Source organism: Miscanthus floridulus, chromosome 5 (genome assembly GCF_019320115.1).
Source record: "Miscanthus floridulus cultivar M001 chromosome 5, ASM1932011v1, whole genome shotgun sequence".
Lineage (NCBI taxonomy): Eukaryota > Viridiplantae > Streptophyta > Magnoliopsida > Poales > Poaceae > Miscanthus > Miscanthus floridulus.
In genome coordinates this window covers 117,049,237-117,071,947 of record NC_089584.1, presented here as the reverse complement: position 1 = coordinate 117,071,947, position 22,711 = coordinate 117,049,237, and the positions used below count along the sequence as shown (strand labels likewise).

The 22,711-nt window shown below is 44.2% G+C and overlaps 3 protein-coding genes across 6 annotated transcripts; 1 reads left to right on the top strand and 2 right to left on the bottom strand.

The window, feature by feature from the left end:
- Window positions 1-1,045: 1,045 nt before the first annotated feature.
- On the bottom strand, window positions 1,046-8,264 carry LOC136450563 (NADP-dependent malic enzyme-like). The gene is made up of 19 exons (XM_066451054.1): window positions 7,799-8,264; window positions 4,930-5,050; window positions 4,772-4,846; window positions 4,504-4,655; window positions 4,303-4,408; window positions 4,122-4,187; window positions 3,922-4,017; window positions 3,746-3,817; window positions 3,579-3,662; window positions 3,378-3,476; window positions 2,922-2,969; window positions 2,792-2,845; window positions 2,613-2,711; window positions 2,440-2,529; window positions 2,276-2,353; window positions 2,119-2,193; window positions 1,943-2,033; window positions 1,695-1,823; window positions 1,046-1,602 (listed from the first exon to the last, which is right to left on the bottom strand). Exons 1-19 carry the CDS (start codon window positions 8,134-8,136, stop codon window positions 1,514-1,516), a joined length of 1,962 nt encoding a protein of 653 aa, XP_066307151.1. The 5' UTR covers window positions 8,137-8,264; the 3' UTR covers window positions 1,046-1,513.
- Window positions 8,265-8,330: 66 nt separating this feature from the next.
- Window positions 8,331-13,268, top strand: LOC136450565 (tryptophan--tRNA ligase, chloroplastic/mitochondrial-like). 4 transcript variants are annotated; one of them, XM_066451056.1, is made up of 15 exons: window positions 8,331-8,464; window positions 8,556-8,687; window positions 9,386-9,473; window positions 9,763-9,804; window positions 10,237-10,326; window positions 10,420-10,524; window positions 11,248-11,319; window positions 11,435-11,547; window positions 11,636-11,657; window positions 11,752-11,817; window positions 11,945-12,001; window positions 12,124-12,170; window positions 12,256-12,337; window positions 12,487-12,576; window positions 12,748-13,268. In XM_066451056.1, exons 1-15 carry the CDS (start codon window positions 8,406-8,408, stop codon window positions 12,880-12,882), a joined length of 1,200 nt encoding a protein of 399 aa, XP_066307153.1. In that variant the 5' UTR covers window positions 8,331-8,405; the 3' UTR covers window positions 12,883-13,268. The 4 variants fall into 4 exon arrangements, with proteins under 4 accessions (XP_066307153.1, XP_066307152.1, XP_066307155.1 ...); XM_066451055.1 differs by having other exon boundaries at window positions 10,402-10,524; XM_066451058.1 differs by lacking the exons at window positions 8,331-8,464; window positions 8,556-8,687 and having other exon boundaries at window positions 9,377-9,473; window positions 10,089-10,326.
- A 2,107-nt stretch (window positions 13,269-15,375) lies between these two features.
- LOC136450562 (probable glutamate carboxypeptidase LAMP1) lies at window positions 15,376-20,426 on the bottom strand. The gene is made up of 12 exons (XM_066451053.1): window positions 19,259-20,426; window positions 19,099-19,166; window positions 18,525-18,606; window positions 18,350-18,442; window positions 18,098-18,250; window positions 17,694-17,762; window positions 17,390-17,477; window positions 17,060-17,143; window positions 16,274-16,362; window positions 16,035-16,151; window positions 15,809-15,949; window positions 15,376-15,727 (listed from the first exon to the last, which is right to left on the bottom strand). Exons 1-12 carry the CDS (start codon window positions 20,270-20,272, stop codon window positions 15,545-15,547), a joined length of 2,181 nt encoding a protein of 726 aa, XP_066307150.1. The 5' UTR covers window positions 20,273-20,426; the 3' UTR covers window positions 15,376-15,544.
- Window positions 20,427-22,711: the final 2,285 nt, after the last annotated feature.

Sequence of the window (22,711 nt, the reverse complement as noted above, 5' to 3'; positions counted from 1 at the left end):
CGTCCGTTCGTAGTAGCAAGTAGCAGCTAATTACAAAGCATCACGTATTGTATTTGGAGTTTTTTTTTACGGCAGTAGCGCCCGGACGTCCGGATAGACGCTGCATCTGGACCACCACGCTGCACTCCCGTTTCCAGAGCTCAGGCCAGCATGCCCTCGTCTAAGCTTGCATTTAGTATGTCCACACGGGGCCTGCGCCGCCCAGACGCTGCCCACGTGGCCAGACCTTTCACGCCCTCTCAGTTTCTCACGCGTATCGTAATATGTGTCAGTTTACTTTTGTAATTTCCAGATGAAACAATATACGTCCAAAACAGTTGAAACACTTGCAAAACATCAATTTTTTTTTTGAAAACACGTGTGTAACCATTACAAACATATGCAAACATCAAGATGAAACACTTACAATATACATATAAAAATACTTGAAACACTTGCATATATATGCAACATCCCGATCTAGTTTTGCAACATCCAAATGAAACACTTGCAACATACATCTAAAACAGATGAAACTTTTGAAACATACATGTATAGCCCATTGCAACATGTGCAACATCCCGATCTACTTTTGCAACATCCTTATGAAACACTTGCAAATACCTCTAAAACATCTGAAACATTTAAAATATGCACTTGTAACATGTATCTCGGTGCGGACTTCTCCGTCGTCTGCATCGGGGCCCCGCAGCCGTAGCGTGAGGCCAGAGGGCTTCTGCGCCAGGCCCGACGCTTCTTCCTGCGTAGCGGCCTCAGTGGCTAGCTGGCGACCAAGGGAGCGGTCACCACACGTGGGTACGGCGAAGCGGGCCACAGAGCAGAAGCAGCAGGCAGGGAGCAACGGTGCGGCGCGGTGGAGCAAGGGAAGGAGCAGCGGGGCGACCGACGGAGGAGGAGCAGGCAAGGTCACCGTCGACTACGGAGTAGAGCGGAACAGGTCTCATCTCCTTCTCCTTTTCTTATCCAACCGACACAACAGAGGAGACAGACACAGATACCGTAATATAAAACGAGCGGACAAGGAGCAGAGATTTAGGGATTTATTGGGCCGGTATACATGCCCATGAACTGTCCAACGTCCTGGTGGCATTTACGTTTCTTTTATAACAATTTCTTGAACTCGGAGTTGAATGCTGTCGTCACCCCGCTTGTGTAGAGACCTCAAGACTGCATAGGCGCCGGCAAAACATGTACAAGAAACCCCCGACACGCATGAGAACATGTCAACATGCTGCAGTAGACTAGTACGGAGTACGTAGGAATACGTCAAAAATTTACATCCCCTGAACTTTATTGCACAGCTACATAAAGTACGAACGTGCAGTATCAGCTCCACAGTAGCGGACTTCGCCACACGTTTACAAGACTGTCACAGGGAAGATATGTACAAGCATAGCAGGTAGCAGCTCAGCAGTAGATGTCAATGTATAGGCATATGCAATCTTCAGGTGAAGCTGTATATATATAACACACCCATCCGTGTATCCGATGCCAGCACTGTTCGCTCTTCACATCACCTGTACGATCGATAGACGGGGCTGTACATGCAACTCTCAGCGTACTTCACCAAGTCTTTTGGCCGAGGGAGCTGGCTAGCCATTCCTGCGGAAAGTGAAGCAGAAGAATGGAACTTACATGGTGTCTCGAAGTCGCTAAGTTTTCTAGTAAAATGTACCCCAAAACAGCAAAGATACCGAGATCATAAGCTTTTGCGGCGACACGGGCAGCTATGTTAGCTGAAATCTTCCTGATGATGGAGAAGGGCGGGTAGATCAGGCCTTTCTCAATATGCTCCGGGGTTACCTGTTCAGCTAGTCCTTCAGCTGTCCAATCCACAAACCAATGACCCCCCGAAAAAGAAGCAGAATTAGTGACAACTGACAAACAGGAAAGCATATCGAGAAATGAATGATCCTCTTGAAATCTTGCAGATTGTGTGTACCAGCAGCAAGGACCATATCGTCTGACACCGGGACCGCTCCTGAGATCACCACCCCTAGTCCAAACCCCGGGAAAATGTATGCATTGTTTGCCTGTTATAGTTCAAGATAAAGTTCACAAGTAGTTGAAACTATCAATAAATTAAGGACTTTGTGTGCACAAGCCATTTTTTCATACCTGGGCAGGCACAAACAGCTTGTCATTATATTTCACCGGATCAAATGGGCTTCCACTCCCAAATATGGCACGCCCCTGTTTACATATGTATCCTCAGATTGAGGCATTCGAAATAAATTTGGCATGTGGAAAGATGAAACTATGCATGAAACGCTACCTGACTCCATGTATATGCTTGTTCAGCAGTACATTCAGATTGTGACGTTGGGTTTGATAGAGCAAGGATAATCGGTCTCTGCATTTCATTGGAGTTAATTCTAAATACTTGATGAAATGATACAAAACAAACTATCTAGACAAGGAAGTGATGTTAAGTGCCACCTCATTAATCGAAGACATAGCCTCAATCACCTCTTTCGTGAAACTTTGACCCACACCAGCTGATCCTATTAGTGCAGTCGGTCTGATAGCCTGAAAAATGGAAAAAAAGATTTATGAACCATGAAAATCCACAATGGAAGCCTATTTGTATCCCCTTTGGTTTAGCCTTGTACCTTAATAGCACCTAAGAGATCTTTGACAGGTTCATGCTCATGTGCATATCGCTTCTTAAATGGCTGGAGTGTCTCTTTACGTGAGGTTACAATCAGTCCCTGCAACACACGACAGACTTCTTTACAATGTGTTCACAAAAATAAAAATAAAAATAAATAGGAAGGGAACACTTCTTAACCTTTGAATCAACCAGCCAGATCTTTTTGCGAGCCTCTTCTACAGAAACCTTTGCCTGAAAAGAAACATCACTAATTTACTATGGTCACCAGCAAATTCCTCCAGTTAAGCCAAACTTGAAAAGTTACTACCTGTCTGGATATCTCCAGAGCAACCAGTTCAGCAATGCCCGTACCAGCCTGCAAGACAGACAGATGGACCTTTAAATTGCAGTCTTTATTGAACACGAAAGTCAATGACATACATTTGTGTTTATGATAAACCATAGTTAATACTAGCATACAAATTATGTACTTATGTTTGCCAAAGTATTGACAATCTCAGGACAACCAAACCGTTCTTTTGGAATGTAAACCAGAAAGTACAAGAGGATTTCCAATACGATCCTATGCCCAAGACACCGAAGGGCATGTCTATACTAAAAAGAACCTATTGGAACTGATGGTGTTCCCTACTATCTTCATCTGATTACAAGATTCATGGGAATGTGAAGGCAAGTAAGCAAATGCGATGTAGATTTGATACATGCAGTAATTAATAGTGAGCAGTAGCATTTACTCTACAATTTCCAAAAAAGGGTCAATCACCTCTCCTGCACCAAAGAACAAGAATGTATGATCAGCTAGAGTCCCACCAACAGATTTCAGAGCAGCGATAAGCCCTGCAAGCACTACAGCAGCCGTGCCCTGTAAATATCAGGGTTTCAGAGTTAGTACTGCTGTCTGGAACAAAATTCAATGACTTTTTAAGAAAAGTAAGATAAATTAACGAACACCTTATTTGATTACCTGGATATCATCATTAAATACAAGATGGTTTGTCCTGTACTTCTCAAGAAGTGTAAATGCATTGTGGTTTGCAAAGTCCTCAAACTGTGAGGCCAAACAAATTTTAGAAAGTGGTCTGCTACAGTTCAGTAGGAAACAAATAATTTACTTTCAACTATTTTCCATACCTGGACAAGAACTTTTTGCCCATAGTTCTGCCTAACTGCAGCCATAAACTCATCCAGAAGTTCAGAGTATTCCTGATTCAGAAAATGAATATATTGAGATCCATAATCATAAAGGTTAAAGGTTAACATGAATCATGATAATTGAATGAGCATAGCCAATGCAAATAGCATGGAACCTGGCCAGTTGCTCTTCTTTGCTTTAGTCCAATGTAGAATTCATCCTTTAGTAGATCTTCGTTATTTGTTCCCACATCAATGGTAATAGGCAAGCACTATGATACAACATGGAGGAAAATATTACATCAGACTGCTAATAAACAACTGTATATTCACATGGGCCAATTTAAAACTGTATATTCACATGTAAAGTACTCACAGCAGATGGCCGTACACCTCCAAGAGCAGTATACAGTGCAAGCTTCCCCACAGGAATTCCCATGCCCTATACATATTTCACACAAAAAAAGATTATAAGCAACAAACTCTGCGCTTAACAAAAAATTCAGAAGCACAAATGATCCTTGACAAAGCAAAAATGGCAGGGCAATGTAACTAACCTGGCAACCAAGATCTCCCAGGCCTAAAATACGCTCACCATCAGTGACCACAATAACCTGAATACTCTTCTCTGGCCAGTTTCTCAGTACCTCCAAGATCCTCCCCCTAGCATGAAAAGCACATCATAAGCACCCTTAATACTTTAAGGCTCTCAGCAGATATAAGCAATTACTGTGAGGAGAGGTGGAGGGACAACGCACTTATCCTTCAGGCTGACGTATAAGCCCTGCGGTCGTCTGAAGATCGACCCATACTTCTGGCAAGCTTCCCCAACTGTTGGTGTATACACAACAGGAAGTAGTTCTTCTACATTGTCAATCAGGAGCTTGTAAAATAGCCTCTCATTTCTCTCCTGGAAAACAAATGCATCATTCAACAAGACAAAAGCACTCACGACTGAAATAGTAATCTGGCTAGCTGCAACTGACTTTGTGAATCCAAATTTTCTCTTGAAGCCGATTGGCTTACCTGAAGGTCCATTAGCGCCATGTAGCGCTGCAACGGGACATGGAACTGCCGAACATTCTGCAACATCCTCTTCTCCTGTAGAAGATGCACACGCTTCACTGAAATCATCAACTGCTAACGCGCAAAGGCTATAAGGTAGAGAACGTAGAATAGCAGACCTGGAGGTCCTGAGATAGCACTACTGGAGGCAATAATCCTCGCAGGTAGTGCGCGTCCCGCTCTTTCTCCGTGAACGAGAGGCCTTTATTGTGCCTTGGATCCCTCAGTAGGGAGTGGCCACTGAAATCCCGGTAATGACAAAACATCACAATCTTGAAGCCATGCACACATCAGAACACCAATTGAGTTTCTTCCAAGTTCGTGGCCAGATTGCTACACGATTTTCGTATATCAATATGACACATGTTGAAATGGACAGGTACATCGAAAAGAATATCAACTTCAGAGTTCAGCCGATACGTGGCCTGTTCGGTTGGCTGGTTCGTATCGTTGCTGGTTCGTGAAGAAGTACGGCTGGCTGGTTTGTGTGAGAGAAAAATACTGTTCCGGCTGAAAATTTATGATCGTTTACGACAAGCCACAGCCAAACGAACAGGCTAACTTTCGAATCCAGAGTTCAAAACTCAGGCACCCATAGCGCCACGTTGCCCGTTAACCGGTAACCGTTGGATCTAGCGACAACGCGATACCGAACGTTCGATCGCGGTCGTCACGGGTCTCACACGTTATAAACTGCAAGTCCGGACGCTCTCGAATCCTTGCGAACCCGCTAGCTCCGGCGGACAGCTCGTCCCCTCGGCATCGGGCTCCCCTACGTAGCTGTACTTGCAGAGCTGCCCACTATCAACCTCTGCCCTGCCCGAGTCCGGCGGGAGTTAAGTACTGCTGCCACCGGCGCACTGCGGTTATCTGGCGAGAATACCACCACCAATCCATCACTTCTTCTGGCTAGCCTTCCCGTCGCGCCCTTGGCAAGTCCATCCGCCTCGACGACTGCAGCCTCTCTGACGGCGGCCACACCACCATCGGCCTCATCCCCGAGCTCCGTCCATGTCCTGAAAGGGAGCAGCCGCCACCTCCTCCCAGCGCTCACGTTGAAAGGGCCGCCGTGGTATGAAAGCCAATGGCAAGGACATCTCCGGCCTCCATGCTCCCATGTGCTGCCGACCACCATCGACCTCAACGCAGCTATCGATACCTCCGTGATGATGCCTTGAAGGTGTTCGATGAAATGAATACAAGGTGTGCATTTTATTCGCAAGCAAACACCCCTGGTGGACATCCTATTCTAGAAGAAGGTAGAGTTGCAGGTGTTTGCTTCAATAGAAATCCTATTCCATTTTGCTTGTTATTGTTAGATTCACTGGATTGGTGATTGATAATTGCAGAGCATCTCCCCGCACAATCATGTCTTGCCCATCCATTGGCAGCTGGACGCTTGCAAGATGCGTAGCGGTGAGAGAGGAGGATTCAATCCTGTAGCTGTAGGATGGGAGCTCAGGCACGTATTGTACATACTAAAATAAATTTTAGTATTTATTTATATGTGGTAATGTGTGTGCATACCAGTTCTCTCCCTCTCTCTCCCTCCCTCCCTCCCTCCCTCTCTCTCTCTGATGTCTAATTGTGCATCATCAGAGTCTTCGACTACACACTCATCCAAGTTATATTTGCAACAATAGATGCTCTGTAATATAAACATTGTCAACTTCTTTCTAAACACTAAACAAAGCTAATAAATAGTTATATCTGTCATTAAAGTAGACAATTTGATATCATCCATCACCCATGAATATATCCTTCTACTACCTTCCATCAGTTTTCAGTTCTGTGAGACCTACTGACTATGGCTGGTAATTTTGCAGGGCTGAATTTTTTTTTCTGATACGATGTTTAATGAGCCGTGGCTTCTATGATGCTTGCGATGTAGATGATAGTTAATTCAATACAAGTTCATATACTGTTTTGTGACTCTGAAAATGTAAAGCTATCAGATTTCTTGAAATTGCATCCATGTGGGAATATCATGTGCTTACCCTATAGCCACTCTAAATTTTTTAAAAGAACCAACCATCTGTATCAGGCTACTAGCTCATCTGCAAGCATTAATATTTAGCATAACTAGATTCTGTAAGCACTGATATTACAACAGAATTTAGTTATTTGTATAGTGTTCTATGCCACCAGGTTATTAATTCACATGCATATCTCAAGAAGATCTGAACAGAGTAAGAAAGCAGATTATCAATCACTGGTACCTACCTGTTCTGGACTCTGAAATATAAAGCATCTTTAGTCATCCACCCATTATGAATATCGAGCATTGTATCAAAGTTCTATTCTGTTAGAAAAAGATATTTTCTTTTGTAGGGTTCAGCTATTCCAAAAGTTAGATATGCTAAATATTTCTTCATTGTATCTTTACAGCAGTCCGGTTCGGCCATGCTCATGCATCAGGATGTATTCTTCATGCTCTCGAAATGAAGCTCTACATGCAGTTATTTGGGAGTGGAAGGACATTGTTACATTTCATTGATAAATGCCGTGCAATTTTTCCCCCTTGGGCCTAGTGTTCTTTCATCTTAGTAGACAGAATCATTTCACTTTTCAGCTTATATAAAATACCATTGCCATATTGGGCTATACTGACAAGGAAACCATAACTATTGTAGAATGGACATACAACATTAACTTGCACAATTTAGTGAGAGCAATGGGTATGAATCCATACTAGTAAACCCGAATTAAATAGCATCACAATAATCATCAATTGCTATGATGTGATCATGGTCTCAGTAATGTTCAAGATGCTATTGTATTCCTCTCTGCTAACGATAACGAAGCACAACATCAAAATCATCATAAACTTAATCTCGTAGCTCAACTGCTAAACCCTTTGAAGTAATAAATGCTAAGCTCGCTAATTCAAAGGAGGGCGCGGCAAAGACGCGCCAAGTTTTTCTAGTTTACAGTAGAATCAGAGGATACCAAACATAACAGGAGCAGCAGAAGGAAACCCGCATATACCTTGCGATGCAGACGGCCCACGGCGTGCCAGGCTGGTCCTCGGTGGCGCGGTCCTCGCCGTAGGCGTCCTCCACGCCGCCAGTCACCACGCCCGACGCCATCGCGACTTCACCTCCCGCCGGCACGCCGCCGTTTTCCCCCTCCCCTGATCCCGCCATACGGTGCGCCGCTCTCGCGCCAAACCTCCCGCCGCGGCCGCAGCTGTTGCTCCACCACCAGCGCAGGCCCTCGCCCTCCAAATGCAGCGCAACTGAGTAGCTGGCGGTGCGCTGGAGCCGTAAATATTCTCGGGCGCGCGAGTAGGAGCGCTGTAGAAGCACGGCGGACCCCGAGGCCATGGGGTGACGGCGACGGCGGTGCCTGTCGTCCGCGCCGGACACGTTGCAGGAGAGGTGTCGCCACGTACCCCCGCGGTAGGCCGGCTCTAGAATGTCTGTTGGGTTGGGCTGGATCCGCACCGTCCAGTTCCACCCGGCCTGTTTTACGCGGCCCACCCTGCCTGAGCTCGCTATCACGGAAGACGCGTCAGCACGCTGTCCGCTTGCGGCTTCTCCAACCAAAGCCGCGCAGCCAAATCCGAAGGGTAGCGGAGGACGGGGACGACGCCATGAGCCGCGCACTCCTCTCCCACGTCCTCCACTGCCCGCCGCACTTCGCGTACACCTGGTACGCTCTGCTGAAACCCTAACCGCTTATATCTTTTTGTTCGCCGTTGATGCTGCAACTTCTGTTTTTTTCCCGCCTTTTGGCGTCGTAGCTTTAGGAGTGGCGTTGGTGCCCGAGGAGGACTGCTCGCTTCGGGCATCCACCCGCTCCGTCGTCTCAATTGCAGCGCGGTTGAAGCCGTTCCCGGCCCCAGCGAGGAAGCGTCTGCTCCTCCGGCAAGGAAGTAAGTCCAGCGCCTCCCTGTCAGGGTGGTGTTCGACGTAATGCTTTGTTGCGTATTTTCGGGTTTGTGTTGCAGTTTGGCTTTTAGCACGTCGCCTTTGGGAATCGCTCGTGGACCTGCATTTTAGTGTGGCTAATTCACGAGAGAGAGGAGATTTTACTGCAATGGCGTAAGCCTCTGAGTTTGCTCAGATGTTGATGCGTTCGGGTATACCTTCATTGAATATATAGGGTTTGTGATGTTTTGGAATTCTGCAAATGACCAATGCTAGAATTGAATTGCTGTAGAATGCATTTTACTTGCTGCTTGCAGTCATGGTTGGTTAGAGGAAACTATCTACGCCATGGTTGTAATACCGCTCTTTCTCCATATGCATTTACGAATGATCGTTTGGCCTTCCTTTTGCTTCAACGGCATGTTCAGATTGAATGTAAGTTCAACAGAAATATCTAAGTTGAAAATACGAATTTTAGCACAATAGAAGGGGAAAAATATAGGACTAAAATTTGCTTCCATAGGGCCTGTTTGGATGGGGAGGATTTCTCTAGGAACTTTTAGTTATCCATAATGATGGTGTCTATTTCCGTGATGGCTCATAGTTATGTAATGAATTCATGTTAAGGTTGTGAAATGGTTCTGATAAATCTATTTACCCTCTTTTCTCTAAATCGAACAGCTAGCTGTGTTCACTGTTGCAGGAAAAGAGTAGTTTCTGGTGTACAGCCAACAGGATTGGTTCACCTTGGAAATTATCTAGGGGCGATTAAGAATTGGGTTGCACTTCAGGTATTACATATGTTGCTTTGAAATTACAAGTTCCTTTGAATTGCACTGTATAGGCTTTGCTTAAGTGGTAGAGAACTAAAAAGAACTTGAAAGGAATGAAAACAATCAGAAGTATTAATCAAGAAACAGTTTGTTCAGCACCAAGGCCTTTTCAGTTATGATATTGTTTCATCTATATTGAACTATATTCAAGAGGTAACTACAAAGTAGCGAACTTATCACTGTTAATTCATCCCTTGTTCAGGGTAGTTTGCATCGTTATATCTTCTTATATGTCACTTCATTGCAGGATTTATACGAGACATTCTTTTTCATCGTGGATCTTCATGCAGTAAGTTCTTTCTTAGTATATGTCCATCTTACAACAGAAGCATAATAATTGTATTAGTTTAACAGCTTGATAAATTGGTATTGACATAATTGTTATCAATGATTTTTTCTACCCTGTTCTGGTGTCCTGAGACAAATTACAGCCTTCCTATTAACTTGCTTTCTTAAATATCTCTTTGACATATGCTGCATGATATTTGCGTAATACATGATATTCTTTCAACCTTATGATGTTAGCTAAGTGTTTTCCATGTTGTATATTCAAACTATGTTGTTACCTTGCAGGAGGATTGGAGGAATAAGGAGCTGCTTTTGTTCTTGTTCTATTTATTTCATAATTGTTTTTTATAAAGATATTGCTGTATATGGTTCATTTTGTTGCTCTTTTAAATTTGTTAGGTTATGTTTATCACTTTGTTCAAAATATTTGCAGATTACTTTACCATATGAGGCGCCACTGCTTTCCAAAGCAACAAGAAGCACTGCTGCAATATATCTGGCGTGTGGCGTCGACAGCTCCAAGGTCTGCCTCACTGTGTTTTGATTATTCTGTATGTGTACACTTCTGTTGTTATGTATTATGACTCTGTGTTTTCAGGCTTCTATCTTTGTACAGTCTCATGTCCGTGCTCATGTTGAGTTGATGTGGCTATTGAGTTCTTCTACTCCTATTGGTTGGCTGAATAGAATGATCCAGTTCAAAGAGAAGTCTCGCAAGGCGGTGCGTCACTTGCTGTACGACAGCTTTCACCATCAAATTTTGTTTGAGAAATTAAACATGTTATGAGAAGGGACAAGGAATATAGATGTCTCTTTCATTGTCAACATCTTATTTTTTGTGATTCAAACACCTGCTGAAATAACGAATGATATGCAACTATTCTTGCAGTTCAAAATGCTCTCCAATAACATGCACATGTCTACATCATACTAACTGGGATAAAGTATTTCATCAAAACATTCCTTTTTGTGACTAGCAATTCCATGTGCTTATGGGCCACTACCATAGTCATGTTTGAGGATACATCAATTCCATGCTAGGGTTTGGCTTTCACATTTGATGGATTATTGAGTCAAACAGATAAATGATCTTGCAATATCTTCCCTGTATTTTAATGCTTTTGGCCTAATAATCACTCTTCATTGTGGATCTCTGTTTGATCCACATGAGTGCTTAGTTCACACCATGTGATGTCTAATTTTATCATCAGATCACAACTGTGACGCCTTGTCACTTTATACAGCTTCAGTGCTGCTTTAAACTTTAAAGCTGTTAGTTCTAGCCCTACTATTTTACTGAAGCATTAATTCCGTATGTAGTGATAAGGTGGAGTCAGATTCCATTCTTGCAAAATCCCTCAATGCCTTACATAATGGTGTTAAAAATATTTCAGATTTTTTAAGGTTGACTATAATAGTACTGCTGATGCTTTTTTTTTATCAGGGTGATGAAAATGTTGGGGTTGCGCTTTTGACTTATCCTGTTCTAATGGCTTCTGACATCCTTTTGTACCAGGTGAATTATTAACAGCTCATTTAGCTAGCATGAATGCAACATTTCAATTCAGCTGTATTTATTCCCTTGTTTTTCTCGCCTCAATATGAACAATGGCTTACTTGAATGATCGCAGTCCGATCTGGTACCTGTTGGTGAAGATCAAACACAACATTTGGAATTAACTCGTGAAATAGCTGAGCGTGGAAATAATCTTTATGGTGGAAGAAAGTGGAAGAAATTGGGAGGGTGAGATAAATTTTTTTGTCCCGCTTTTTGCAGTTCCAGTAGTAGTTTGTCTTTTCATGACAATTCATTTATATTTTTTGCTTGGCAGGAGAGGGGGTTTGCTATTTAAGGTGTGCAAAATGTCATGCACATACACAATTTCACATCCTTCTAAGTTATCTATGCTATACTTAGATTAGAGTACCTTCTGGTTTGATTGTTTAGGTTCCTGAAGCCCTTATTCCTCCAGCAGGGGCTCGTGTTATGTCCCTAACTGATGGTCTCTCCAAGGTGATTAACAGTACTGCTAGATATGCATTTAATTTTTGAATTATGTTCTGAGCTGGTTCATATGTTTCAACTTACCTGATTACTGTGCTCTATACATGTACTGTGCTGACTTCCGTTTTGGTGACAGATGTCCAAGTCTGCTTCTTCAGATCAGTCTCGTATTAACCTTCTTGACCCAAAAGATGTAAGGATCTAAGGATAGTGATATGAATTGAATCCTCATGCCTCCATATTTTTATAACTTTAACATGTTCATATATTTCTGTGATTGGATTTATTCATAAATAGCTGTCTTCTTTTTGGTAGGTGATCGCAAATAAAATCAAGCGCTGCAAAACTGACTCATTCCCAGGGTTTCTCTCTTCCTCTCTTCTCCGCCCTCTCTACCTCTCCTTTCATTGTTATGGAAACTCATTTCATTGAACTCATATATTACAGTATGGAGTTCGACAACCCAGAGAGGCCGGAATGCAGAAATCTTCTCTCTATATACCAGATTATCACTGGGAAGACTCAGGAGGTATCTAATTTTTGCATGCTGTAGTACACCTATACACAGGCTAAACATGAAGCAGAGTTGCCTATATATAGACGTTTCACCTATATCCAGTATAAATTTGTTATTTCAAGTTAGTTAAGATTGATATTTTTACTAATATTGTTTTTCAGGAAGTTGTTAGCGAGTGCCAACACATGAACTGGGGTACATTCAAGGCTACTCTTACGGAAGCTCTAATTGATCATTTGCAGCCTATTCAGGTTCCAAGACCCTTGATCTGTACAGTTTGATAATGTGCAACCCTTATGCTTACCCCTCCAATTGGACTGAACCATTGTATTTGAAAAATTTAGCGATCAAGTTCTTTTTATTTGCATAATTAATCTCATACGAATCCTTTCCTTTAATTCTGTTTTTTCACACCTTTGTAGGTCCGTTATGAGGAGATAATGTCTGACCCAGCCTACTTGGATAATGTTCTTTTAGAAGGAGCAGGAAAAGCTGCTGAGATAGCGGACATCACCCTAAACAATGTTTACCAAGCCATGGGTTTCTTGCGTAGATAATATATGGGTCAAAACACAGCCTGTTCGTTTCGGTTGGATCGCTCGTATCTGGCTTATAATCCATGGCTTGAACAGTATTTTTCTCTCACACCAAACCAGCCAGCAGTACTTTCAGTCATGGCTTATAAGCCAATCCAGCCGAAACGAACAGGCTGACAATTGTTCGGGAGCTTTTACCGAATCTTTGGCTTCGAGCTTCGAGCTTCGAGCCATGCTTCACATTAGGCGCTGCTGTTTTTTTGCACACGGACCTACTGCTTGTGCAGGGCCTTCATTTTACGACTTCCAACTCCCTTTGAGTCTGTCTCATGAGTTCCTTATATCATTGATTCATCTGATAATTTTCTGTCTGATGTTCCTTCAGATTCTGCTGGAGAAATGTTCTAGTTTCTATGTTTGAACAATTTTTATTTTGAGTTTCTTTACATATTGGAGTGAAGTAAACAAGAAACTGACCTACAAATGTTTCACAGCTGACACCGATGTAGCGACAGCCGACAGTCACCATTTATAACACAAGAAAAATTCCTTCCATGGACCTGAGAAGAGTTCGGTTTCCTTCTTCGGTCCTTTTAGATTTGAAATTACCTATTTGGTCTGAAATCTAACTTTCTTTTCGTATATGGCCCTTCCATAAAATTTGGTCACTATGGGTGTTAAGTGGTGGATGAAATGACGAACCCCTAAGCAAAATAGGTAAGGGTTATTTTTAGACTATTTTCGCATAGTTTGAAGTCATCATAATTGCAGAAAATAAGGTACATTCTATCCAAAAGTAGTCTAAATAATCACCAAAATGAAATATATGAATGAAAACTAAACTTACCTATTTCGCCCATGTGTAAAATTGATATTTCATCCTCCACTTAACACCGATAATTGCCAAATCTGATGGAAATGTCATAAAAGGAAGGAAAGTTGGATTTCAGGCCAATTAAGTAAGTTCAAATCTAAAAGGACCAGGGAAAGAAGTCAAGTTTTTTAGGGCCAAGAAAGGAATTAGGAAAGTTTTTTAGGGCTAAGGAAGGAAGTCGAACTTTTTTTTAGTCAAGAAAGGAATTTTATCACATAGAGCCACGAAAACATTTTCCTTAAAAAGAAATTTACGGGTGGCAATCGCAACTTGTCTTGAATTATTTGTAAATTACACACCCTGCTCGTTAAACTTGTTCTGAGTTAGACTTTAAATTGCATGAAAAAAAATTACGTGTAGTCTGGCTGCACCCACGTTTCCTACAGACTCCATCCCGATGCCGTCCACGTGGAGATCGGACACCCCCTGGTTCACCTCCGCACGGCGCTCAGCTCGGGAACCGCGGCTCGGGCGCTCGGCTCCAATGGACGGGCGCGAGCGTCGGATTCTTCGGATCTCCACATGGACGACATCGGGATGGAGTCTGCAGGGAGCGTGGGTGCAGCCAGACTGCACTAATTTTTTTTCCAAATTGCATGCATCCTACTAGGACTATCTAACTTATTTTGAGTTGTTATTCATGTCCAAGTACTAACAAATTGCACTCGGTTTTCTAAACTTGTATTACTATATCATAATATCAGCCCACCTCCTCCCTCACTTCGTGTCGGCCTCACCTAGTCGCGCTACATGTGTCTACCTCACCTGTATGCATTTGTGTTGTGTTGCATCATGGTTGCCTTGTCACCACACGTGTCCCCACTATCGTGGCCCTCCTCGCTCTTGCTCAATGTGTCCTCCTCGCTTGTGTTCGATGAGTGGCCAATCAACTAATCAAGCCCCCACTATCGTGGCCCTCTTCACTCTTCCTTTGTTTGTGTCGTGTTGCACCACTGTTGCCTTGTCGCCACACGATGTGTCATGGCCCTCCTCGCTTGTGCTTAGCGAGTGGGCAGTCAACGCTGTTGCTCGATTCGCTCCTACCCCACCTTAGCTGCACCAACCCGTGCCTTTGCCCCACTGCAGTCACACTTGGCAGCCGATACCACCACACTCCTTCCTCTCCCCCGCCATCTCCTTGCATCACTCCCCACCCTTCCAACCTTTCTTGCCTCCCGCCGCGATGAGCTCGCCTGCCTGCATGGACCGATGGACGTGCACGCCTACACGACCATGGATGGGTGAGGCACACCTCGGCAAGGACACAATATGGGGGCATGCAGGCACGTTGCTGCGGCGTGGCGGTGCGACGTTGAGCCAGCGATGAAGCGTAAGGGCATGTTCGGTTCGCACAGGATTGAGTCCCGGAACCGATCCGGCCAGGAACGCTGCTGTATTTTATACAGCCAAGCATCACCGGGAACCGAACAGGCCCTAAGTAGGCAAGAGGGTGGCGGATCGAGTTGTGCACATGCAGCAGGGTACGGCGAGGACAACCCAATACAGACGGAAGGGGGGGGGGGGGGGGGGTAGGGGTCATAGGACAAGTTTAGAGAGTGCAATGTACAATCAGAATAAGGGTGAGAACTTGGACAAGTTTGGAGAGCGAAATATGCAATTTACAAGTAACGAGATCAGCATAAGAACTCGGATATATTTAAGTATTTGCAGTAAAATTTACTCTCTTTTTTTCCATATCACATCCACCGCAATACTGTATCAGTCCAGCTACTGTTTTCAAGAAGTTATAGCCAACGGCCAAGGGCCATGTACTACCAGAAAACGGGGCTATTGTAAAAAAAAAGATACTCAAGTTAGACCTCCACTTAAAACTAGCGCTGCCTGATTTATGACTCGAGAGACCCTGTAAATCTCATGCTGTACAGATTGCCAGGATTCAGAAGTATTTATTTTCTTCGCCCTCTGAATGGCGTCATCAACACCTGGATACACTTGAGCCCCGTAATCGTTGTGCAGTGAAGGTGCGTAAATCTGTGTGATTTCGTTTCCGTGAGTCTGGCAATAACATGAGCTGATGACAGTATTTTCTCAGAACCCACCAAAAGAACTTACCAGGTGTTTGTACCATGGCCGTCCAGACAGTCCTTCCTGGTCTGTGAACGCCCGTTCGGTCATCATCAGCCGGTCATTGATTTCTCTGACCTTCAAGGGATTGTTTCTCCATGGGGCCCAAATTTTCCATGTCTGTAGAGCCTATATAAAAAAATAAAGTAAAAAGTTAAACAAAGTTGAAACCATGGATCAGGCAACAACACGCAGCGATCAGGAGAATAGATACCTTCAATTCAGAATCCACTTTCAGAACTGCCTTTCTGAACACTTCGATTGACTTGTGCAGGGGTGATAAGCTGACAGACATTCCCAGTACTGTTTCACTTATACCTAATGCTCCATTCTGATAACAAGGATCAACTGTCATGATTCTCTAAATTTGGAGTTCTCATTGAAAAATAGAAAGCGAGCAATTCTGAAACAGGTGATCCATAATTTGTTTGAGAGCTCCGAAGGACAGGTTACCTCAAGCTCCGTGACATAATTGCTGTAGTTGAAGGGTAGGATCTCCTCATCTGAGAGCCTAAGAGCAACAAGCCCCCACATGCTCGCAACTAGAAAGGAAACATAAGTTAATTTTAGATGTTGCGATAGACTATCAAACAAAATTTAGCATAATCCATTTCACTGATCAACTCCGTCAAAGTAAGGATGAAGGATCAAAATCACAAAGGAAATTTCACCCCAACAATTTTATAGGCATGTTTCATTCTATAAAGACAAAGCTTTTTTAACATACTGTGGCTGTACGAAAGAGCTAATAAGTAAACAAGATGTACTCCCTCCGTCCTAAAAAGAATGCAATTCTCACTTGCCGAGAAGTCAAACAATTTTAAGTTTAACCAAACCTATACAAAAATTACTAATATTTGCAATACCAAATAAATATCATTAGATTACTTATGAAAAATATTTTTATAATAAACCTATTTGGACACATAAATATTTATACTATTTTCAATAAACTTTGTCAAACTTTGACTCATCCCAAACTTAGAATTGCATTCCTTTTGAGACAGAGGGAGTATATTACAATCTGACCTAAAGTAGTGTTCTAGAGAAAACTGCGTGCAGAAGTAAAATAGTTCCAGTGTCCTCAAAATGAAAAATGGTTAGAAATGTATCACGTTTCTCCTTCCAGCAGCTGACAAAGCATGCCATGAAATATAGCGTGTAAGTATGTAAACCCAAGGGTCAGACACATCCGTGGCAAAGGTACAAGTCCAAGTCTGTAGGTTGGTGTAAACATACCTGCAACATGCCTCTGGAACAAGGGATCTCCAAACTTTTCCATCCAGATGAAGTCATCATACAAGCTATGATAGACTGCATAGTCTGCAAACAAACAGCACAAAATGGAAAACAAAAATCAATAGGATTCCCTTTTTTGCGTTGTTTCTCTATGAATTGGCTATGCTTCAGAATTATATTGTGAAAGGGAAGATATCTAGTAAAAATAATATTTTATTTGATTAATCTAAAAAATAAAATTTAAAGACGAAGTTAAACAACAGTATAGCAGATCATTTCAAGGAAGGTTGTTAATGAAAGCAAGTATATATACAAGAAAGTAGAACAAACCTGACCCAATCGTCATGTCCACTGATGGAATACCAATGTGTTGAACAAATGCAGAATAATCTGATCCTCCACCTCCTAATCTTTCAATCTTAATGCATACATTTGTCAACAGAACTCTCATTAATTCATAAGAAATCTAAAACTTGCATCTAATGCAGCAAAAGCAACACAGCCTGAACTTGGAACAAAGATGAAACAAAACTAGGTCAATGATTCCCTTTACATGCTAACCACTTGAAATACTGAAAGACGACAAGCTTGTGTTAAGAAAAAGGAATGGCTTTAGCTAACATTAACTACTTACCAAAGGAGAACTGTTAGAAGCCATCCACAGATCATAGAGACTCTGTGTCCCATTGTCTGGATTTTGGACCTTCGTCAATAACAATGAAAACAGAAAATGTTTAGAGAGACAGACTAATTGACTGGTACAAGAAGTCACCATGTGACTTTAGTCATAGTCAGCAGATGTTCATACTAACAGAAACTGTATATCCAAGAAAAACCAATTAAATCACAAATCAAACTGCTAATAGTCAATAATCAATAATTTTTGTTCCTCTGATTGTACTAATTATTGGACTGTACCCTTTACATAACTACAGGATCCATACAATTAAGCCACTTGTACAATTTCTGGTCACATAATGAGTTAAATTCTCTCTGTTAACTCCAAAATTCTGCTATAATTCTTTCAAATTTCTATACCTGCTTACTAGCTTCTTTAAGCAATTCATCAAGTTGAGGAGTTGCAGATGCGTAAAATCCATAACCATCCACCGCAATATCAACATTTAGGTAAGCAACAGTTCTTGAAGTTAGCATTGCCCTGTTCTCCTCAACCCATTCAGTGGATCCTGTCTGCAATGTTCCCCAAAGAAAATTGTATCAAGAAGACATGTCAATTGTTCGTTCAAAAAAACAGGACAGGGTCATGAGCAATTGAGTTTAGAGAGAGACCAATCCATACTCTTCGGCATCCCAGTTGCACAAGATGATGGTTCGTCGAGGTCTCCAGCCCTTCTTTTGCAGCTCAGACAACCGTTGAGCTAGCTACATCTAATGGAAGTTAATACACAAGAAGTCGAGCAAATCTTAATTAGAACATAAAACTGGGTACCCACATATAGCATACCTCAAGCAAGGTTGCTGTCCCACTGTTTGGATCAGCTGCCCCAAATGTCCATGCATCACGGTGATTTCCAAGGATTACATACCTGCATGTTTTACAATGATAATTGCACAGAATTTGTACAGATTTTTTTTAACTTTCAAAGAATGAGATTGGAAAGTGATTAAGTAGTTTGAAATACCATACAAAATCTGTGATATATATTTAGCACTAAGTGGTTCATGGTGACTATTTCATCACTAACCACCCAAAGTTCCGTAAATGATGGTCACCGCACGAAATATAACTCTGCCTCTATAGTATGACTACAAATACTTAGTGTGTGTCAGCACACTGTTTCAATGAAGAAGTGTGTCATACACACTGTTCAAAGAAAAAGTCTCTCGCACACTTTAAATTTTACGAGTCACATTTACCTAACGAAGATTGAATTTCGACTCATAGCATATAAGCTGACTCTTGAGGCCACAGACGGATTTGTACTATATATGCTACAGTGCCCCCTTTCCTAAATTGGAGTTTGGATGGGGGTATTGGGGGTAAGGTGATAGTGTTGGTTTGGGGATTTTGATCATACCGATCAGGTTCTTCTCTCCCTTCAATCACCGAAATGACATTCTGAATAGTAACCATCGTCTCATTCCCCTATACACAGAAAACAACAAATAGCAAAAGAAGATTTTATCTGTCCTTTTCCAAGTTTCCATCTACTCCTTTACAGCAAAAGATCCACTTACTATGTAGGTCAGGTTGAGCACTGCCGGGCCGGGCCCAATCCTGTAAGCCGCCGCGCCATCGCCTCCTTGCCAATCCTTTGGCGCCACATTGCCGCCGATGAGCTGTAGTATGGTCTCCCCATCCTTCCAGGACACCGGCAGCGCCGGTATCCCCGGCATGTCATCGGAGCTCATCGCCTCCGCGATGCTCAGGCGCTCGCAGCCCTCCGACGACGGCCACATCGGCGTCGTGGGGTCCCCGACCCCCTTGAACGTGCTACCCACCTGCACGCCTGTCGGCGGCATCCACGGTCCGTCCGGGAAGGCCTTCCCGGCCGCGTAGTCCTTCGCGTCGGTGTATATTACCGCCGCGGCGGCGCCGGCGTCGCGCGCGTTCCTGACGATATCGCCGCGGAACACTTTGCCGTAGCGCGCGACGGCGACCTTTCCGGTGACGTTGATGCCGCGCGCGGCGAGGTAAGCGTAGTCCTCTGCGCGGCCGTAGTTGGCGTAGACGGCCTCGGCGGCGACCGAGCCGGAGGCCGCGTAGGCGAGGAAGGTGGGGACGGCCTCGGCGGAGACCGCGTCGTAGGGGTCGCCTGCGTAGGTTTCCTGCTTCAGAGCGAAGAGCACCGTGTCGCGATCCGGCGCGGAGAGCGAGAGAGCGCGGTGCGCGGGGTAGGAGAGGAGCACGGAGTAGCTCGTGAGGCGGGTGGGGAAGGAGTGGGAGGAGAGCGCGGAGGCGACGTGCGCGGCAGCGAGGGCGTTGGCGCCCGTGCCCGCAAGGTGGGGGCGGATGGTGAGCGCGTGCAGGTGGGCGGCGGCGGTGTCGTTGGAGCCGAGCGAGAGGAGGAGGGACTGGTAGTAGGACGGCGCGGGCGAGAGGTGGAAGAGGAGGTGGTAGGAGGCCGCGAATGCCGCGGCGATGAGGAGCGGGAGCGGGCGGAGCCTCACGGCCGCGCGGCGCGGAGCAGGGGGCGGGAGGAGCGCGGCCCGCACCGCGGAGTCATGGACCCCGTCCTGGGGAGGAGGCATGGCGCCGCGTCGTCAGGTAGGGCGACTAGGCGGTGGCGTCGTGAGAATTGAGATGGTTAGCCGGCGGCTGTACTGTACGCGGCGGAGACGCTGCAGTTACACGAGAGAAGCGGAGGGCACGCCGACTCGCCGAGTCTGGGAGGGTGTGTCTCCGGCTGTGACTGTGTTAGCGCAGGGTGTGTCGCTGACAGCTTGGGGGCGGGTGAACGTTTTCGTTCGCTATCGTTCGCGGGGTGGGAGTGCGCAGCCGGCAGCGTTCGCGTATCGGATGTTTTCGCCTTTTTATTTTTTTATTAATATTATATTATATTTATTATAGAAAATAAAAAAACGGCGCGGGCCTAGCCGAGTGGATGGCGACGTGGAGATTCCGACTGCGCCCTTGATTTATTTTCTGAGGTGGGTGGAGCGACGGTGGGTGGAGCGACGTACTCCATCTGTCATAAAATATCTATCGCTTTTGTTTTCCGAAAAACAACTTTGATAAAATATATATTAAAAAATATTAATATTTATGGTACATAATTAGTATCATTGGAAAGATCTTTGAATCTAGTTTTTTAATAAATTTATTTGGAGATACAAATATTGTACGTATTTTTTATAAATCGAGTCAAACTTACGGCACAAAAACTAGAAACGACAAATAATATAGGACAGAGGGAGTAGACTGCTGGGAGGGAAAAAATATTGGGCAGGCTGATTTTCTCTCTTTTCCAACTTTGCCTTCAAGAGCATCGAAGATGTGATTGGGCTTGGGCCGAATGCTTCCTTGCATCAGCCTTTATGGTCAGGATTCTGTGAACTGCACTTCATTGCCTACTGCTCTGCAAAGAGTCGGCACCAGCTTCGCCTATACAGGAGTCGAGGGAGACAAAAGAAGCCATATAAGAACTAGTTTGGATACAGCGGCCTATTCCACGAGATGATTGATCTAAATATGAGGCCAGATAATCCAAACGTTTCGCGTCATAAAAGGACCTGTTTGTGTCTAAAATTTCAAAGCTAAACTTTAACCAACTAAAAGTCCTCTTAGTTAGGACGTATGGATCCTCCAACTAATAGACTCAGCTAAATTTTAGCTAGGTTGAAGTAGCTAAACTTTAGCTGGTCTTTTAGCTGGTCCATTTGGATCACCATCAACTAAATTTAGTCGGCTAAAGTTTAGTCGATGGATCAAACAGGCCGGAAGGCTAGAAAACATATATAAAAAGACCTGACACCACTCTGCTACAATCTCCTTATCTGCTCTCGTGAGCCTTGCTCCCCACAACTACGCTTCTGCCTTGGAGGCCGCCAGGGCTCCGGCTGAAGTTGTCCGTTCCGTTCGGAATACCCGATTATTGCGCCATTTCCAGATGTGCCAACAACATAGGAGTAGAAAGGTCCCAAAGTGCTTAGCTGGGATGTGGCTCGGGTGTTGAAGGTACATAAGTTTCTGAATTTGTCAATCCGCTGCTGTTGTGATGCCAATTGCATTCCAGAAACTACCCATAGATGCACAACTAAAGATTTTCTCTCACAACATTTCAGCATAAGCGAACAGGTTGGATATGTACTGGGGTCTCATCCAAAGCATGACAGATTTCACAAGTTGCATTGTTGATGACACCTTTCTTCAGCAGGTTCGTCCTACACTGAATTCGTCCTTGTGATAGCAGCCAGGCAACGGAGGCGCTTTGTCTTGCCAGACGGAGCCATCGGTTTCAGCGCTTTCCCTGCACGGAACGCGATTTTAAAATGCAAGCGACTGACGTTTACACTGAATTGCTTGCAAACTTCATCGCCATGATGATGATGATGCCCCCATCTCGTTAATGCATGACTGCAGCGCCGCAAACTGACAAGAGGTCGGTTCATGACAGGGGCCCGGCTGGCGGCTTTGATTACGCTAATGATCATCTCCATCGGCTGATCTCGATCGATGACGCATTGACGCGAGAAAGCATGTGAGACCGGCCGACGGCAGCCACCGAATCCACCACTGGTCGCTCGCCTTCTAGACCCGTACTGGAACGGGAGTGATTGCATGCAAGCTGCCAAGCATGGGTGATCTAGCGTCCCTTTTGCTCTAGTGGACCGCCGACCCCGGCCGGTGATCCTCTGATTCTGATGTCGTACGCGCAGCCGTCACCATCACCACAAGCAAACTCGTGGCTGGTGAGAAGGTCCACTGACTCACACGAATGATGCCTGGACGGAGACTGTCCTGGCGATTCCTAAAGTTACACGCAGGTACACGCAATGCGAGAGAAAAATATAAGTGAAGGTGGAGTTAGTCAGTGCCTGTGTGCCTGGTTGTTAGTAACTGCTTAAGCAAAAACCAGAGGCCATGCTCTGTTTGCACTCCAAATCACTGACAAAGGCAGGGGAAGTACGGGAACGTGAAGAAATGTTGTTGGTGGCCGATAAAACGGACCTGCATTAACCTGAGTAACT

Coding starts and splice junctions, on each gene's coding strand:
- LOC136450565 (XM_066451055.1), top strand. CDS start 8,406: ATGAGCCGCGCACTCCTCTCCCACGTCCTCCACTGCCCGCCGCACTTC. Junction 8,465..8,555: donor CCGCACTTCGCGTACACCTG/GTACGCTCTGCT, acceptor TTGGCGTCGTAG/CTTTAGGAGTGGCGTTGGTG. Junction 8,688..9,385: donor TCTGCTCCTCCGGCAAGGAA/GTAAGTCCAGCG, acceptor TCACTGTTGCAG/GAAAAGAGTAGTTTCTGGTG.
- LOC136450562 (XM_066451053.1), bottom strand. CDS start 20,272: ATGCCTCCTCCCCAGGACGGGGTCCATGACTCCGCGGTGCGGGCCGCG. Junction 19,167..19,258: donor TGCTCAACCTGACCTACATA/GTAAGTGGATCT, acceptor TTCTGTGTATAG/GGGAATGAGACGATGGTTAC. Junction 15,728..15,808: donor GGCCATGGTACAAACACCTG/GTAAGTTCTTTT, acceptor GAAATCACACAG/ATTTACGCACCTTCACTGCA.
- LOC136450563 (XM_066451054.1), bottom strand. CDS start 8,136: ATGGCCTCGGGGTCCGCCGTGCTTCTACAGCGCTCCTACTCGCGCGCC. Junction 4,847..4,929: donor TGCTATCTCAGGACCTCCAG/GTCTGCTATTCT, acceptor CATCTTCTACAG/GAGAAGAGGATGTTGCAGAA. Junction 4,409..4,503: donor TACGTCAGCCTGAAGGATAA/GTGCGTTGTCCC, acceptor TTTTCATGCTAG/GGGGAGGATCTTGGAGGTAC.